The 16,355-nt window shown below is 42.2% G+C and overlaps 1 protein-coding gene across 1 annotated transcript in view; it reads left to right on the forward strand.

The window, feature by feature from the left end:
- Positions 1-15,757, forward strand: part of LOC131460655 (cadherin-6-like) — an 82,230-nt gene extending 66,473 nt beyond the window's left edge. Inside the window, exons 9-12 of the mRNA XM_058631324.1 lie at positions 717-838; positions 6,922-7,039; positions 8,426-8,677; positions 14,275-15,757. Of these exons, the coding sequence (XP_058487307.1) occupies positions 717-838; positions 6,922-7,039; positions 8,426-8,677; positions 14,275-14,822 (1,040 nt within the window). The 3' untranslated portion in view covers positions 14,823-15,757. The remainder of the gene's footprint in view (positions 1-716; positions 839-6,921; positions 7,040-8,425; positions 8,678-14,274) is intronic.
- Positions 15,758-16,355: the final 598 nt, after the last annotated feature.

Genomic DNA, 16,355 nt, shown 5'->3' on the forward strand with positions numbered 1-16,355 from the left:
AAAATCCAACGGTTTCTGAAAGCTGAGAAGTTGCACGTCAAAGCCAACATGTGGTTATTACGGTAATTTCCAGCAAATCTGTGTCTCTGTCGTGATATGAAGTGGCGGGCCGCATATGGCCCATGGGCAGCGAGTTTGAGACCTCTGCGTTAAAGGTTCAACTGCTCTCCAAGTGGAAATTTGGAAATCACCAACACAAAATCATAGAAGGAAACACATTCATATAAATCATAGAAATAAGAGACATAGAGCTGCGACAGAAGTGATGATGTCATTTCAAGTATAAACCCGGCTCAATATAACATCTCACTCTTCATTTTCACTCTACAGTCAGTGTAAGGGATAAAAAAAAAAACGTGTTAAAACAGAAGAGGCTATGTTTTGTTCGGGTCACACTGCGCTGCCAAGTGTGTGTCGCTGTTAATTTCTAATCATGTTTGTCGAAAATCTCTTTATTTCAACTCGCAGGGTTCATTAACATCAAAAAACCTCCACTTTCACGAGTGTGAAATGGAAGCCTGATTGGTTTCCTTCCTTGAAGTGAAACACGCTGTGAAAGTTACAGGTTACTGTTGTTGTTTGCTTTTCATGTTTGTATTTTTCATCTCATGTTCACAAAAACTGAGATACGTGAGTCCGTGTCTCCACTCCAACTTCTTCTGTCGAGGTTACTCTGTGTATGTGTGTGTGACGCCGCTCTGGTGTGTGTCCTTCAGATAATCCCCGTCAGAGCAGCCATGTTCCCGTCTACATCCGCCTGCTGGACATCAACGACAACGCTCCCACCTTCGCCACCGTGTACGAAACCTTTGTCTGTGAGAGAACCAAGGCTGGTCAGGTAAATACCGCTTTATCCCCCTTCTGTAGTTCTAACAGACTGTGTTTTTGAAAAAAGGAACAAAGGCCATAACAGTGTTGTGTTTGTCTTAAATTCCCAACACTGAAGCTGAGAAAGGTTTGATCAGCAGCAAAAGTAAGGTGCCAAAGTCAATAGAAGCACAGAAGATAAACGGTTTCAGCTAAAGGTCCGGTGTCTAAACTTCAAGTGAACCAATACCTTTATTTTGGAGGGATGGGCCATTTAGTTTTGGCCCAAATCTGATCAAAATCAGTGGTTGGTTATCAGAAAGATAATAATAATAATGACTAGGACTGCACACAGTCATGCTAGGCCCTTGCGTCGCCGCGCAGCAGTTCCCTGACCTGTGAGAAATTTCATGTAGTTCTGTTCGCATCAAAGCTTTCAAAAGGTGTTTCCTGCCATTTTAAAGTCAAATTTTTTGGAGCGCTGAGGCCACGCCTTTTGATGTAGAGAAAATCCTCTGAAAACCTTTAATCATTAACTTGTCTAGAACACATGGACCGAGTTTGATGCGGCTAGCTCAAACTTGCTAGAAACGAGTTTGTTCAAATGCGTAGACTAGCCATTTTTGTTTTTCCAAAATGGCTGACTTCTGGGTGGGCGAAGCGAATGGAAATACATTAGAAATTAGTTTGGAATCATGAGAGCAACACGTGTACCAAGTTTGTGCGACTTAGCATTTACTGCAATTTTGGCCACTTTCTCTCTCGCGTCAAAAATTGCCAAGATAAAAAAAACCAGCAACATCATTTTAGCCGAGTCATGCAGTCGGCTGCTTATTTCTTCTCTTATGGGAGCGGAATATTTGTAACACAGTTGGAGAGCTGCGTTTTTGCAAATGCTTGAAACAGCTGCAGGTGGTAAACTGCAGCTGTGATATCTGTATCAGCATCAAGTATGAAGTCTTTTCCTGGGTATTTAGTTATAGTTTGGGTATTCACTTTGACTTCCTCCAGTCAAAGTCTGCATTTTAATTTTAATTCTTGAAAAGGTGGCCAAATATATATATGTATTCACTCCCAAAATGACATGACTTGTTGATTAGATATCAGTCTGACACTTTGAGATAAAAGTAGGACTTCTTCACGTCCTAGTTCTCATGGCAGAACTCGCTATAATATCTAGTTATAATGGGAACACCTCCACCTCCAGCTGTCGACAGATTACAGACAGAATATAGCACTAAATGTGATTGTTAGTTCTTGTCATGAACAGTGAGCCATATTTTTAACATATGTTCAAAGTCTTACTTTGAAAATTTGGTGAAATATCGTTATTATTGTGTTATTGTGATGGAATATTGTGATATCTTTTGATTTTGAGAGATAACAGGTCTGAGTTGTGACAATAACACGAAGCAAAGAGCAAGAATTTCTTCACCAGACAAAAAAAAAACAAATAATGCAGGAAACACAAAATCTTATTTTTCCACACAACACTTTTTGCTGCTTTCATACCTGATGTCAACACCGCTCTCGTCTCGTCTACCAGCCATGAATCCACACGTGCCAAATGCAAAGCATGTTTTTTTGCCAGTTTGGCCACCTGATCATTTCACTTTACTGCTGTTATCCATCCGAGTAAACACAACCTGTGATTATTTTGCCTGTTCTCTCCCAGAAAACAGACGAGAAAGAGAAAGAGAGGCAACTACTATCTTCTATCCCCCAACACACACAAAAAGGTTCAGCTCCTGAGAGGGATGCAAATGATATCCTCACTCTTTGTCGTGTCACGACATACGGGTGACATCTGATGCTCAGTGGGTGTGACGTGGAATAAGCATTTTATAAACACCTTCTAAAATCTCTTTACATTTACTTTACTCACCATCGGTAACAGTTCCACCGCGTCACTGGTGTAAGAAAAAGAAAAGAATTCTGTCTGAATTTTGTCCATTTCTCTTTGCCTGGATCCCCACAGCATCAGCATTTTCCATTAGTGATAGTACCTGGTACATGGTACCTGGTACTTTTTTTGGTACCTGCGCTGGTGAGGTTCCAAGCGAGCTGAGCCACTGATTGGTCAGAGAGTGTCGTCACTGGAAGAGTCGTGAGCGTGACGTCCAACACAAGAATCGAAGCAAACAATGCCGGACTGTAGATCAGTTAAAAAGACTTAAAAATCCTGAAAACATGCGTTAATCTCAAACATTTAGCAAAGAAAACGTCTAAAATCTCAACATTTAACAGAGCAGTCTGGTGTATTTAGCGACAGCACTGCTGAAAGCCAGCGAACACGACCGCGTTCAGTGGTATTTCAGTTCAGTGACCGTGTCAGACAGAGTCTGTGTTCTGGTCATGCATCCTCTGGTACACTTATACGATGGTATAACTCGCAGATTTGTACCGCCACCTGATGGTGAAGTCAGATACTACAGGACCCTGAGGCGCGAGTATACCAGTACACCACTTCGGCGTGTGGCATGTGCATCACGGCATTTTCACGCAGCCGTGTTATGGCGACTCTGCCCACGTTGAGAAGGAGCTATGAAGTGACTGATATCAAACGAGGTAGAGCTAAAACTGTGTGGGAAAAGCAAGAGTTAATCCAAAATACATTCTTTCTGTCAGTGTCTGTGCTTCTTGAAACTGAAACACTTTTTGGATTATTTTCTTTTTAAAAGGCACAGATTTTACGCACTCCAGTTTTTAAACACAGGTTATTTCTTCAGCAGTTGGTTGATTAATGTTAGTGTGGCTGCTAATTACTGCGTCACCTCGGCCAGCAGGTGCTCTCAGTGGGGAGGAATGACAGGCAGACAGGACAGAAGTGCACTGTAAGGAGGGAAAAAGTAGATTAGATTTAAAAAATAATAATAATAATTTAAACTCAAGTAACTTAAACAAGATCATTTCAGTTTTGATAATCCATCACAGTAACTGTCAGCGTCTACTTTCACTCCCAAACCTTAAATCACAACAGGGATTGACACACAAGACTATAGGGTCAATCATGTGGATATTTTAGCTGAGCTCCATGTCATATTTGAAAGGTTCGTAATTATCCTTCAAATTAGTAAATAAAGTAATTAATTAACAATGAGAGCAAATACTGAAGTCAGGCCAGTATGCTGACCGTCTGACACTGATACGTACACATAATAAGTCACAATATTGCTATATATATTATATTACCTGCTATATTAGGTCACATAATTTAAAAAATAACACGTAATGGCAGACCCATAATAACACAAAATATAGGACCATAATAGTAATCATGATGACATAATGAGTCCACCTCAGTTATACAGTTACCAGTTTGTCAGAATTCATATTCTGTCCAGAAATAGTGAAATTGGCACATACAATACTTTATTATTGTTATTTAATATACCATCTGCTGGATATGTAAAAACAAAAAAACTCATAACTTATCATATCGCCATGGAACAGTGTTCTCGAATGACCTTTAACACAGATTTTGAGCTCTTCTGGCTCTGTAGCTCCCGCCCAGAGCAGGTGGTGCCGCGGTTATTGTGCGCCGATGCTTTTATGAATCACTTAGGGGACATGTCGAGTCCAAGAGGCTAAACTAAGCTGGTAATCCCCCCCCCCCCCCCCCTCTCTTTTTATGAACCGTCAAACACACATCAGAACCAGCCGCCATGACGACCACACTGACCCTCGTAGTGTTTGACAAATGTCGGTCAAAGTGTCTCTCGGGTTTAGGAGCAACACACCAACAAAGTCTTACATGTGGAACTGAGTGCCAGTCTTTTTTTTTCCTCTTGCTCAGCCTTTGAAGCAGCAGTTCCTGTCCTGACGTACAGTAAATCACGTTAATTAGCTCCCCCTCCAGCTTCCTCACAGAATGACTTTACACAATAGTTTTGACTTTGCCGGACATGAATATTAGCACAGAATATTTTAACCCATTTTTTAAAAAAAATTCTGAATTTGATTGATTTCAGTTAATGTGATTAAAGTGTACAACCTTGTAAGGTTTGTCATTTTAAAACTTAGGGTCAGACTAAGACTTTTGTTTTGAAGTTGTCCTGCACTCACAGGTGGTATTACGTTACTTCCTGTTTTACTTTCCTGCCGTGATTAGCCACACCTGTTCCCTAACTGTTCTCACCTGTCTCTCGTTAGCTCACCTTCCCACTCCAGAGTATAAAGTCTCTGAGTTTCCTTCTGCTGCTGGCCACTTTGTCTTCTCTGTTTCAGGAGCTCTGTTTTTATCTTAGTTTGACAGCGACAGCCATGTTTTAACCGTAGTTTAAAACGAACAAACTAAAACATCTTTTTTTGGGTTTTAATGCGAACTGAAGGTTTTCCAAACACACTTAGAAGGAAAGGCTGAAGTGAGGGATGTTCAGGCACAACAACTCTACCAATAAATGCCTTTCTGAATCGACTCCTACATTTGTGTCGTCACCTCCGTGAGCTCTAACGTGATTTACACCTTTTTTATCTTAAAGGTCCAGTGTGTAAAATGTATTTGCAAATATGTTTGATTTGCCTGAAATTGAAGCTGCAATAACTGTATATAATAAGTGTACAATCACCTGATTGTTTATCATGAGCTGTGTCAGCTCTGGTGAGGCGGCCATTTTAGACGTTCAGGTGCAACAACTTCACCAATTCTTCGTCAGTTCCTACATTTATGTCATCACCCATGTGAGCTCTAACATGATTTAAAGCGCTGACGACGACATGCACACGCACACACGCACGCATGTACACAGGATCAGTTGGACGTTCTTCGCTGCGGTGGCTCGCTGCCACTAATCTCCGCACATCCTTGTCATCCTGCCACCAGTTCATCCTTTAATTCCTCTGCCCTTTCATCTGTCCATCAGTGTTAATCATCAGTATTTGTTCACTAAATATCCTCCGCCGCTTCCTCCTGCTTCTAGATTTGTTCAGTGTAATGTGTGTATGTGTGCGTGTGATTGGCACAGATCTTTGTTAAAGCCTCTAATCTCTCTGTGAGTGTTTCCTATTCAATGAAATACGACTGTAGTTGAGAGGAAATGTCATTGACTGAGAGATGACGGGACGATGCTGGCTGTAATTATATCTCTTAAAGTCATTGTGACAGCAGCAGTTTAAACAATCGTCAGATCCAGTGTTTTCCCAAATACGAATCCTTTCAACACTCATTAATGCACAGAGATTAATCCAGTGATCTGCTCTTTAGGTTTTTTTTGACAACTTCACTCAAAAGATAATAATTGTGGAGTGTGACGCTCTCACCCTGTGCAGATGTGAAAGGAGATGTTAAAAGAAGAAAGTTTCTTCACGGCGACAAATTGTCATTAACACTGCAAACATCGAAACACGAACTGTGAAGGTTTTAATGGAAAAAAAAACAACCTCAATTATTGCAAAGAAAGAAAGATAGAAGCCCACTTTTCACAGAGATGTAAAAGAAAACAGCAGCAGACAACAAAAATGCTACAGTTAAATAGAAATTTGATCATTTCCTTACAGAAAACGTAGCTGTAGCCTCGGGAATCTGGATTTAACACCAGCTGTCAATCACACCGTGTCCCCTGAGCCATACTTCATCTGCTCCATTAGCTGAAACGAGTGATTAACTCCTCAGGAAAATGTTTATTGACGTTAGAAATCACATGAGAAGTCTGCTGATATTTCCACAGACTTCCATTCAAACTCTTACTTTTGCCACCAGCACAGTTGCCCCCTGGTGGAGGTATAATAACGTGTCACTTCCTGCTTAGACTCCCCCTGCGAACCAGTCTATGTATTTGACAAATAATACATGATAAAGTGAGTGAAATAAATTCTAATTCATTGTTTTGTTGTTTGTTTGTGTCTCAGTTAACTTTCCCCCGACAAGTGTAATAAATCATCCAAAGAGCCGTGTTGTTGACAGATAAATTCATATCTTACTTTGCACAGACAAATAAGACAAATGATCCCGATAATATCCGAGGCTTATATCACAGCAGTGTGTGCTTTCACTGTGAAGGAAAACAATAACCCCTCCCCCCCACACACACACACACACACTCAACTACCTGCCCTTAATTCACTCACGTCCACTGGGATTTTGATGTTAATGCACGTCTGTGTGTCTCCAAACAGCGGATCCAGACGGTGAGCGCCGTCGACGCCGACGAGCCTTCGTCGGGACACAAGTTCTTCTTCAGTCTGGCTCCTGAGAAGATGCACCGCAGCAACTTCACTGTCCGAGACAACGGCGGTAAGTAACACTCGAGCAGACGCAGACTCGCTCATTAACTGAAATCTGATGCAAGCGCATTAAAGTCAGACACTCGACGTGAGCTGCTTTCCAGGATGAAGAGCTTTTTTCCACCGAGTGGTTTAAAAAGGACAAATAACAAAAAGTCATTGGAGGACAGGAAATATCACTCTCTGCCATCTCACGCTCACATCAAGGTTTATTAAAGAATCACGGCACACAAGAGAAACTCGCTTTCAATAAATGAAAACAACAAAGATCAATAAAAGCCGTCTCAGTACAAATCTCATAAAATTAATATGCTCGCAGATATGGAGCTCATAATTGGGGATAATTACCTCGACCAGTGCTGGTCCGTGAATTTCACAGACATCGCTTGCAATCGGGCACAGTTTCCGCTCATATGTGCCCGAATTAATCATCTATTTTCCTCTAAATGTGTACATAATTTACAAAATAAACATCATGCTTGATTGAAGAAGACCTGAAACTAGTGATTGAGAAACATGAACTCCTCAGGAAATTGTTTCCTGACGTTAGAAATGAGGTTATTTTTCCCAGTAGACAATGGACTTTGTTTATGAAAGCAGCAGTGTCGCCCCCTGGGGGCTATCTGCTACTTCCATGTTCATCCCTGGGCTTCACGTAACATCCATTTTACAGTCTACTGGCGCTTTTCCACGATACAGCAGTTGTTTTCGGTGTAACTGAATCATTAGAATCAGTTTATTTTCGTTTCAATCCGTTAATTTTAGTATCGGCTCAGCTCGTTGGAACCTTGTCGGCGCAGGTACTGAAAGAAAGTACTGGAAATCCCAGTGTTTACTGTCTGACCAGAGTCTGTAGAAACTTAGTTCCCCTCATAAATCTTGATGGGATTTAATTTGAAGATATAAAAGTTGCTCTTTTCTGCTTTTATTGATAAGAAATGGCTTTGTATCAAGAATCACACCCCGTTATTGTTTGTCTTGTCTTATGTGTTTGTCTCACCTTTTGTTTTCCTGACATCGTCTAATTTAGCCACAGTTTCCTAGTGAACCAAAAACAGTACAGTCAAACATTTATATCATTCTGAATCAAGAGTTCATCAGTGTGTCTTAATTTACTGTAAACCTTTTATTGCACTGAGGCAGGTGATTAATCATTTCTGTCACCACGCCCTGCTATTTGCTGTTTCCTTTTTTCTCCCTCGCTTAGAAAACTAATCGAATTCAACACTCTGTCTCTTCAGTGAGGGAGAATTAGTGACTTATGCCTTGTCAGAGACGTCTCTTTTCACCCTGGCAACAACATGATTTTTATTCCTGACAGTGTCAGACGATGATGCGCTGCAGGTGAGCTAAAGTCATCTACTAACACACTTTTTTTCCCCCCCTTCTGTCTCAGATAACACTGCCAGCATCCTGACACGTCGAGCCAGCTATAGTCGCCTTCACCAGAGCATCTATCTGGTTCCCGTTGTGATCACTGATGGTGACTACCCCATGCAGAGCAGCACAGGGACGCTGACTGTGAGAGTGTGCTCCTGCGACCGTGAAGGCAACATGGAGCTGTGTAATCCCGAGGCTCTGAGCAGCTCTCCTGGCCTCAGCACCGGCGCACTCATCGCCATCCTCCTGTGTGCCATCATACTGCTGAGTGAGTATGAGAGGATGTGTATGTGTGTTTGTGTGCACGTCACTTTCAAATAGAGCATCTCTCACTAAGAGAATGAGCTACAATACAATTCCGTGTTTATTATGGAATGACTTGATATGATTTAATGCTTCAAGGTCCTGTGTGTAAAAATTGTACAGGTTCTTTTATGAGAGACTTTCACTTGATTGTGTGAATTGCTGTTGTTTATTACCACAGAATGAGCCTTTTATATTTATATCATTGAGCCGGGAACCGCACTATGGAGGCCACATCTTTGCAGTAGCCCACATTTGGACAATCTAAATAATCTTCTGAGTTGTGATGTTAGGTGAAGACTATATATGTTCTACAACACACGTGGAAAGAAAAGGCTCAGGTCAAGAGCAGGGAATGTTTTTTTTTTTCTTCTTTTATGGCTGAAATAAGGCGCCGCATTTTCAGTTAAGAGCATGAATCCCTTCAGAACGACCTGCCTGTTATTGCATTTAGTTCTGCCTCATTCCCACTGGTCAAATAATCCTTACAACACAGAGCCTTTAGGCAGTTTTTTCCATTAGTGTGTTAAAACGTATTTTAACACATACGGGGGGGGGGTTCAGCACAACCTATCAGTAATCTGATTAAATTATCATTTTTATAAACACACCTGGGCAAAAAGGACTAAAAAAAATTCAGTTAGAATTCATGTAGCCCTGATTTAGCTTGCTATATTCTAAGCTAACATAAATGTAACCTTTTGCTCAGCTAACTCTCATCTAAGCTAAGCTAAACCTAACCCAAGCTGACTCTATTTAAGCTAACTTGCCTCTTAGCCAACTTAAACCTAAACCAAATGTAGGTTTAATTAAGTTTAGGATAACATAAGAGTTAAGCTAAACCTAAGATAACGCTCATCTACGCTTAGCTAAACCTAACCCAAGCCAACTCTATGGAAGCTAACTTGCATCTTAGCTAACTTAAACCTGAACCAAACGTAACCTTGCACATACTAAGCTAGGAATTAACAGTGGTTCTCAGAGAAATTAGTGAGGTACTGAGGTACAGAGACAAATCTAGAAAAGAGAACAGTTGGAATTTGGACTTAAGAGTTGTCCTTTCCTGGACTGGAGAGCGAGACACAGTTTTGGCAACAGAAGGGACACACTGGTGCTTGTCACTGATGACCCAACATGCCAACATGTCAGTGGAAAAACTGCCCAGGAAAGAGTATTTTAGTATTTTAATATTGTAAAACTTAGACAGACGGTACAGCCAGTGGAGACTTCAGTGTGTTGTGGTCACTCATAACTCCTGTGGCGTCACACAAATCAAACAAACAATAGAAACTTTTCCTTCTCCGGGGATGCGTCACACACTACACTACATGACAGGTTCCCAAACTCTGTGCGGTGTCGAGGGGCCCAGACGTCCGCCAAAGTTATTCGGTGGCATTTTTTTAGTAAGAAGGATATAAAGTGAAGCCAAAAACAGAAACATTGTACATAAACGATTATTGTGTAAAAAAATCAAGAGAATAAACAATCAGTGGAAATGTAAAAAATATGTTTTGCATAAAAGTCAAACAGCAGAAAAAAGCTCAAAGGACAAATAGAAAATGAAATGGGCGCACAAAGTGTGCAGTGTGTGTTTGATCACGCTTGCACGGGCCCTGTTAGCTGCTTCCATTTGTACAGCGTCGTTAACACAAGCAGCCGTTGCACTTTCTCATTTGCTGTAATGGAAAACAATGTCGGTTCAGGGCTTCAGTCGGCTGCTGTTCATCAGAATCAAACCTCGTATGGAAATGAGCGCATCTCATCTGCCACCACATCCCCACTTATCCTCTTATTCATGCAGTGGTCACAGTCCAGTGGGCCGCTGGGAAAAAAAAATGAATACATATTTATGCCTCTGAAGGTGCAGTCATTGCAGACTTAGTGGAAACACACACACACACACACAGAGGCAGTGCTGAAATGCAGTGTCCAAACATATGAGAGCAGCCAGCCATCAACAGGCTCTCTCACACACACACACACACACACACACACGCACACACGCCTCATCCTGAATAAATGTCATAATAATAATCATTACCATAGAAACCACTCTAGTTTCCCCACACTGTCAATACACTTCTTTACCTGGAAAGGTTTCACTGTTTAAAAAAAAATGGATCCAGATCACCACCAACATCTAATAAACAAAAAAGTATTATTAGAACAAAAGCCGTCACGAGAACATGGTGTTTCAGGAGTTCATTCTGTCTTTCAAGCTTTCATTACATGCAACCTATTGAAAATGTAACATTTCTGAGGTTTTTAAAGCCACATGGACACCACACTGCAACAGATGCGTCAACAGATTCAGCAGTTACACCTTTGTCAACATGGCACAGTTGTCAGTTCAAGGCCATACCACTGATGGAAACACTCAATATCACAGCAGGCACTGCATTGTGACTGTTATGCTGCACAGTACGGCAACACTCTCAACACAACACGGTCCATACGACAGCTAGTATGTACAGAAGAGTCCTGCACTGCTTTGGTGAACTCAAAATTGCAAAATTACAGGCTCTGTCCGTAGACCATCAGAATTAGAATTTTTTCAACCCATCCTTGTGTGCACCTGCAGAGCAATGGGGGATTGGGTTCCTCGGTCCTTCCTGGGATTTGAAATTGACTACAAGCCCAATTCCTTTCCTCTCCCAACAAATTGGCAGGCAGATTTTGGAACCGCACGCAATGAGCACTTTGGGTGCGTGTGGACAGTGCATGTGGAACCTCACCCTACTGGTAGGTGAAGTATTAAGCCCTGCTCACCAAGCAGAAAAAAACATTTTGACAACAGAAGAAGTAGTCACCAAGGAATGTCATCCGAGCCTTGACCTGGCAAACCTCGAACCGGCTGACACCCCAACTCCCCTGCCCCGACGGGCCTTTCAGCCGCTTGCACCAGACGTGCCTGAGGGAGCTGTAGCATCATTGTGCTAAACCTAACCAATGCCAACTCTATGTAAGCTAACTTGCATCTTAGCTAACTTAAACCTAAACCAGATGTAGGTTGAATTAGGTTTAGGATAACTTAAGAGTTAAACTAACCTAAACCTAAGATAACTGTATCTATGCTAAAACTAACCCAAGCCAACTCTTTGGAAGCAAACTTGCATCTTAGCTAACTTAAACCAAAACCAAACGTAACCTTACCATACTAACATAACATGGGGGAGTTGGGGCTGATGGTGAAGTGGGATAGTACACCAGACGCGCGAGTATACCAGAGCTGGCGATATTCGTGTGTACATGTGCCCAAGTACTGTATACCAGGGCCTTAAGGATCAACTCCCCCCAAACAACCTTTTAACAGGGAATATTATGGAAGGAAACCATAGGAAGAAGCACAGAGGAGGAATCTCTCTTCCAGGAAGGACAGAATTGCAATCGATGTCTTGTCTGCCGAGCAGATCAACAAGATGTATGTCATAGAACGATATAATAAATGATGTAACGGTATGAAACCAAAGGATGTGCAATTTGCCGAAGGGAAAACTACAATGTTGGCTCATATCAAGCCACAGCACTTTGAGGGCTCTCGACATTAATGAACATTAGAGGAAGCGGTTGTTGATGGTGTGTTGGTGTGCAGCTTTTTTACATGGGAATCACAGTCTGTGGTGCTGGAAAAGACAGTTGATGTAACGTGTTAATTAAAGCGTCTCGGCGTTGCATATGAACGTATCGATCACCTCAGCCGTCACATCAATGTTCGTCATCTTGTCCTTCTTCTGCCCATCGTGTGCAGTAACTGTCTTCCTTTATTAACACCGATCCTTCCTTCTTTTCTTGACCTTTTCTCGATATCTAATGAAAGAGCTCATGTGTCATTCATTCACATCCCAGCTTATGTTCTCCTGTTGCTTGACAGACATTACACGCTGGGATTTATGCTGCTCCTAATCTCGGTTATTTCACTTCCCCTGACCTTAACTATACCTCGGCTCTTTCTTGTTCCCACTGTGCTCTTTTGCTTTTCTTGATTTGCATTCAGTAGCCTGTCTGAGCTTAGCCAATCAAATGTTCTGCATGATTATTTGTGGCTGCACCCTCTCTGAAATCAAAGGCTGCTGTGCTTTTGTGTGTCTGCCTGTTGCTGGCCGGTGCAGCCCCCCGTGTTTCCAGCTCTTGTTTTGGGGTGTAATTCATCTGCACCTCGTTTTTTAAAATTTCATGTGTCGGGTTTGTGTCGTGATGCACATTGTCACAACAGATCTTGCTCTTTTACATTTAAATATAATGCTGTGCTTCCTGTGTTTAGCTGGAGATGAAAAGATTGTTCTGGTTTATTACAAAATGAAGTGAAGCTGCTGAATCTGTTCAGGCAGCCAACTCCATCGCACCGCTTTGCTCCTGTGGCATTTTTCCAAGGGAGCCTTTTAATGCACTCGACCTGTCAGCTCTGCTCATGTAGCGTTTGAAAAAAGGGCCTCATCTCCAAACCCAGTATTCACCTGTAGGCTCTAAAACTCTGTTCTTCATGGGGGAACTTGGTGTCATCATTCCCGCGCTCCCTGGTGTGCCGAGTGGGGGAAAGATGAGGCCAGAGCTCACATATCATGAATGTGCACATTCTACTTTAGCAGAACATATTCACTTATTAATCTGTGTGAAACATGCGGCTAAGTGTGACCCATATTATGGTCTGAGGTCACAGAGATTCATCAAATGCACCATGGGGTCAGATAATGCAGTGTTTTCCGGTTTGGAGAAGGTCCATAAATGCCTCGTTGAGAAAGAGCTGGGTGGAGATTTTGTCCTCCAACGGTGCAAAACACCTTTGAGTGGCTCGAGCAATCAGCTGCATCTCATACGTGCTGAAAACCTACTGCTATCTGACCCATAGTATATATATTATGACCTTACACTGCTACACTGCTAACCGGCTGTAAACAAACGGTTTTAGAGATACTGAGGCCCAAAACCTGAGCTTGTTAGTAGTCATGAATCGGTAATAACAGCTTTACAACCATGTCAAATGGTCAAGAAATGCATATTTATTTCAAGTGTTTCAATTCCAATTCCAGAATTCAGTATACAATCAAGTCCAGTTGCTCTCGATTTCATGATTTAATGCCTAAGGGCAAGGTTTCCCAAATTTAGGGGAACCAACTTTTTCAAAAGGACAACCCACTTCACAATATAAATCTTGATCAGAGCAAATTTGTGCATAATATAACCTTGACAACCACAACAATAGAAACTACCATTTCTGTAAGAGCTAATATTATTTAGAATTGGTAAATCCAAGAGAGATGGTGTGCATGTTCTTCTTTTGTCTTTAGGGGTTGCCATGGTGGATCATTTGCCTCCATCTTGTGTGATCCCTACAGCAAACCAAACATTTTAATTTCAACTTTTAGTCAGAAACTTGTCAGTCTGATGTTGGATGGGTGGCATTGATGTTGGTGAGCTAACTAGTTTACTTAATCATAGTCTGAGAACTCAGCACCTAACTTGGCTACTCTTTGTCATCACCAATAAAAATGAAGCAACCAAAATGAGATATTTGGATCAGTGAAATTCTCTAACCCCGTATCCCTCCGCTGTTGTCTCCTGCAGTGATTGTGGTTCTGTTCACGGCACTGAAACGCCAGCGGAAGCAGGAACCGCTCATTATCTCCAAGGAGGACGTCCGTGACAACGTGGTGAGCTACAACGACGAGGGCGGCGGCGAGGAGGACACCCAGGCCTTCGACATCGGAGCGCTGCGACATCCAGACGCCGCCGCCGCCTTGGAGGAGTCTGCCAAGCAGAGGCGTGACATCATCCCCACGGACACTCTGCTCTACCCACCGCTCCGCCGGCCTGCGCCCACCGCCCCCGGCCTCATCATGCCGCCTGTCAACTTGGTCTCGCGGGACAACGGTGATGTACGCGAATTCATCAACCAGAGGGTTCTGGAGAACGACTGTAACCCAACGGCGCCGCCTTATGACTCGCTGGCCACCTACGCGTACGAGGGCACCGGCTCGGTGGCCGAGTCACTGAGCTCGCTGGGCTCAGCTTCATCTGAGGCCGAGCAGGACTATCACTACCTGAGTGAGTGGGGGCCCAGGTTCAGGAAACTAGCCGACCTGTACGGAGCCGAGGACAGTGACTTCTGCTAACAGAGATACCACGGAACCACACACATACACACACATACACACAAGACTAATCACGTCAAATACAAGCTTTGGTTACGTTTTGACCAAAGTGGGGCCGAGGACAGCTGCGTCTCGCTACAGTCTCAGACTGTAAACACTGATGATGAGCTTTAAGATAATGTGAAAACTTTTAAAAATACAAGACAAACACATAAGAACAAACTAATGTGCTGGCAGCAGGTGTCAGTTCCATTTAATGGAATAATCAAGAACACCACTCAATCGTTGTCCTGCCTTCAATGTAAATTGAATTTTTTTTTCCAGTAGGAGACAAAAAAGTCCTAAATATATGTATTTGGGAACGGTAATGTAAATCAACCTGCCCAACAGTGGATCCAAAGATCTTCAGTTTCACCAGTGTGGACCTCTTGAGAGACGCATTTCAGGCCTGATTGGAGTTTGAAAATCAAAATTGGATTGTATTTTCTATTGAGAATTGGACATTTTCACATTCAGGTTTGGCTTTAATCTCTGAATAACCAGTCATTGGAACATCGCTCGTGGCTTTTAATGGTGCCATTCAAGGCTGACTGAATGGAATGGTTGGAACCAGGTCAGTCCACAAAACCCCAGTGTCATTTTTTCCAGAACTGGACCACACTAACGGCTGCAGATGTAAAGTAAAGTGTGGAGAAGACACATTTTTTTATTTTTTTCCTTTTTGACTAAGTGCCCTTTGTGCTGCCCTTCGAGCTAAACTGTGGACGCCTGCACACTGGCTGACACTGGAGGGAGCTAACGACTTTTACATGATTGCTTTTTTTTGTCGTTTTCGCCGTCTTGTACAAAATGATCATTCCGGGGGAGCTGTTCTGAAGAATCCTCGCTCGAAAATCGCCTTCTTCGGGACACAGAGTAAAAGAAAACTCCTTTGAATAAATGCACTGATTTCTTTATGTTTATGCAGGTTTTTTCTTTCTCCTTTTTTATTTTTGCTGCACACAAAAATATATGTATGTTAACTGCATCATTTCTAGAGTTTTAGCTTCTTGGCTGTATATTGTGTCAGAACTGTGGTGGAACTGAGTCATATTGGATGTGAACTAAGTTCTGTAAATCTTTAATTTTACTGGAGGCTTTTTGCTGAAAACACGGCCTCAGGCGTCAAACAGACGGTGGTTGAACAGTGTTGAAATTGCACACTGTGAATTTGCTTTACATTGCTATGAAGAACATGTGGGCCTGTCACTTTTATCATGAAAGTCCAGACTGCAGTCACCAACTCCTCACTTTATAGCGCGCTTTAGCAGCTTTTGGTTTTTGTTTTAAGGCCTACAACTGCACAGTGCTGGTTTAGCAGTGTGTTTACATGAAGATAGAAAAAACAAACTATTATTAATCCGACTAAAACTGGACTTTTTAAAAGACATGTAAACATTTAGTCCAGCTAAAATTGTACAAAATTGGTTTAAACACACCCAGATAATGCAATTAGCAGTTGAAATAGACAAAAGTATTGGGACTCCTGACCATTTCACCAATGGGGATGTATTC

Source organism: Solea solea, chromosome 1, assembly GCF_958295425.1.
Source record: "Solea solea chromosome 1, fSolSol10.1, whole genome shotgun sequence".
Lineage (NCBI taxonomy): Eukaryota > Metazoa > Chordata > Actinopteri > Pleuronectiformes > Soleidae > Solea > Solea solea.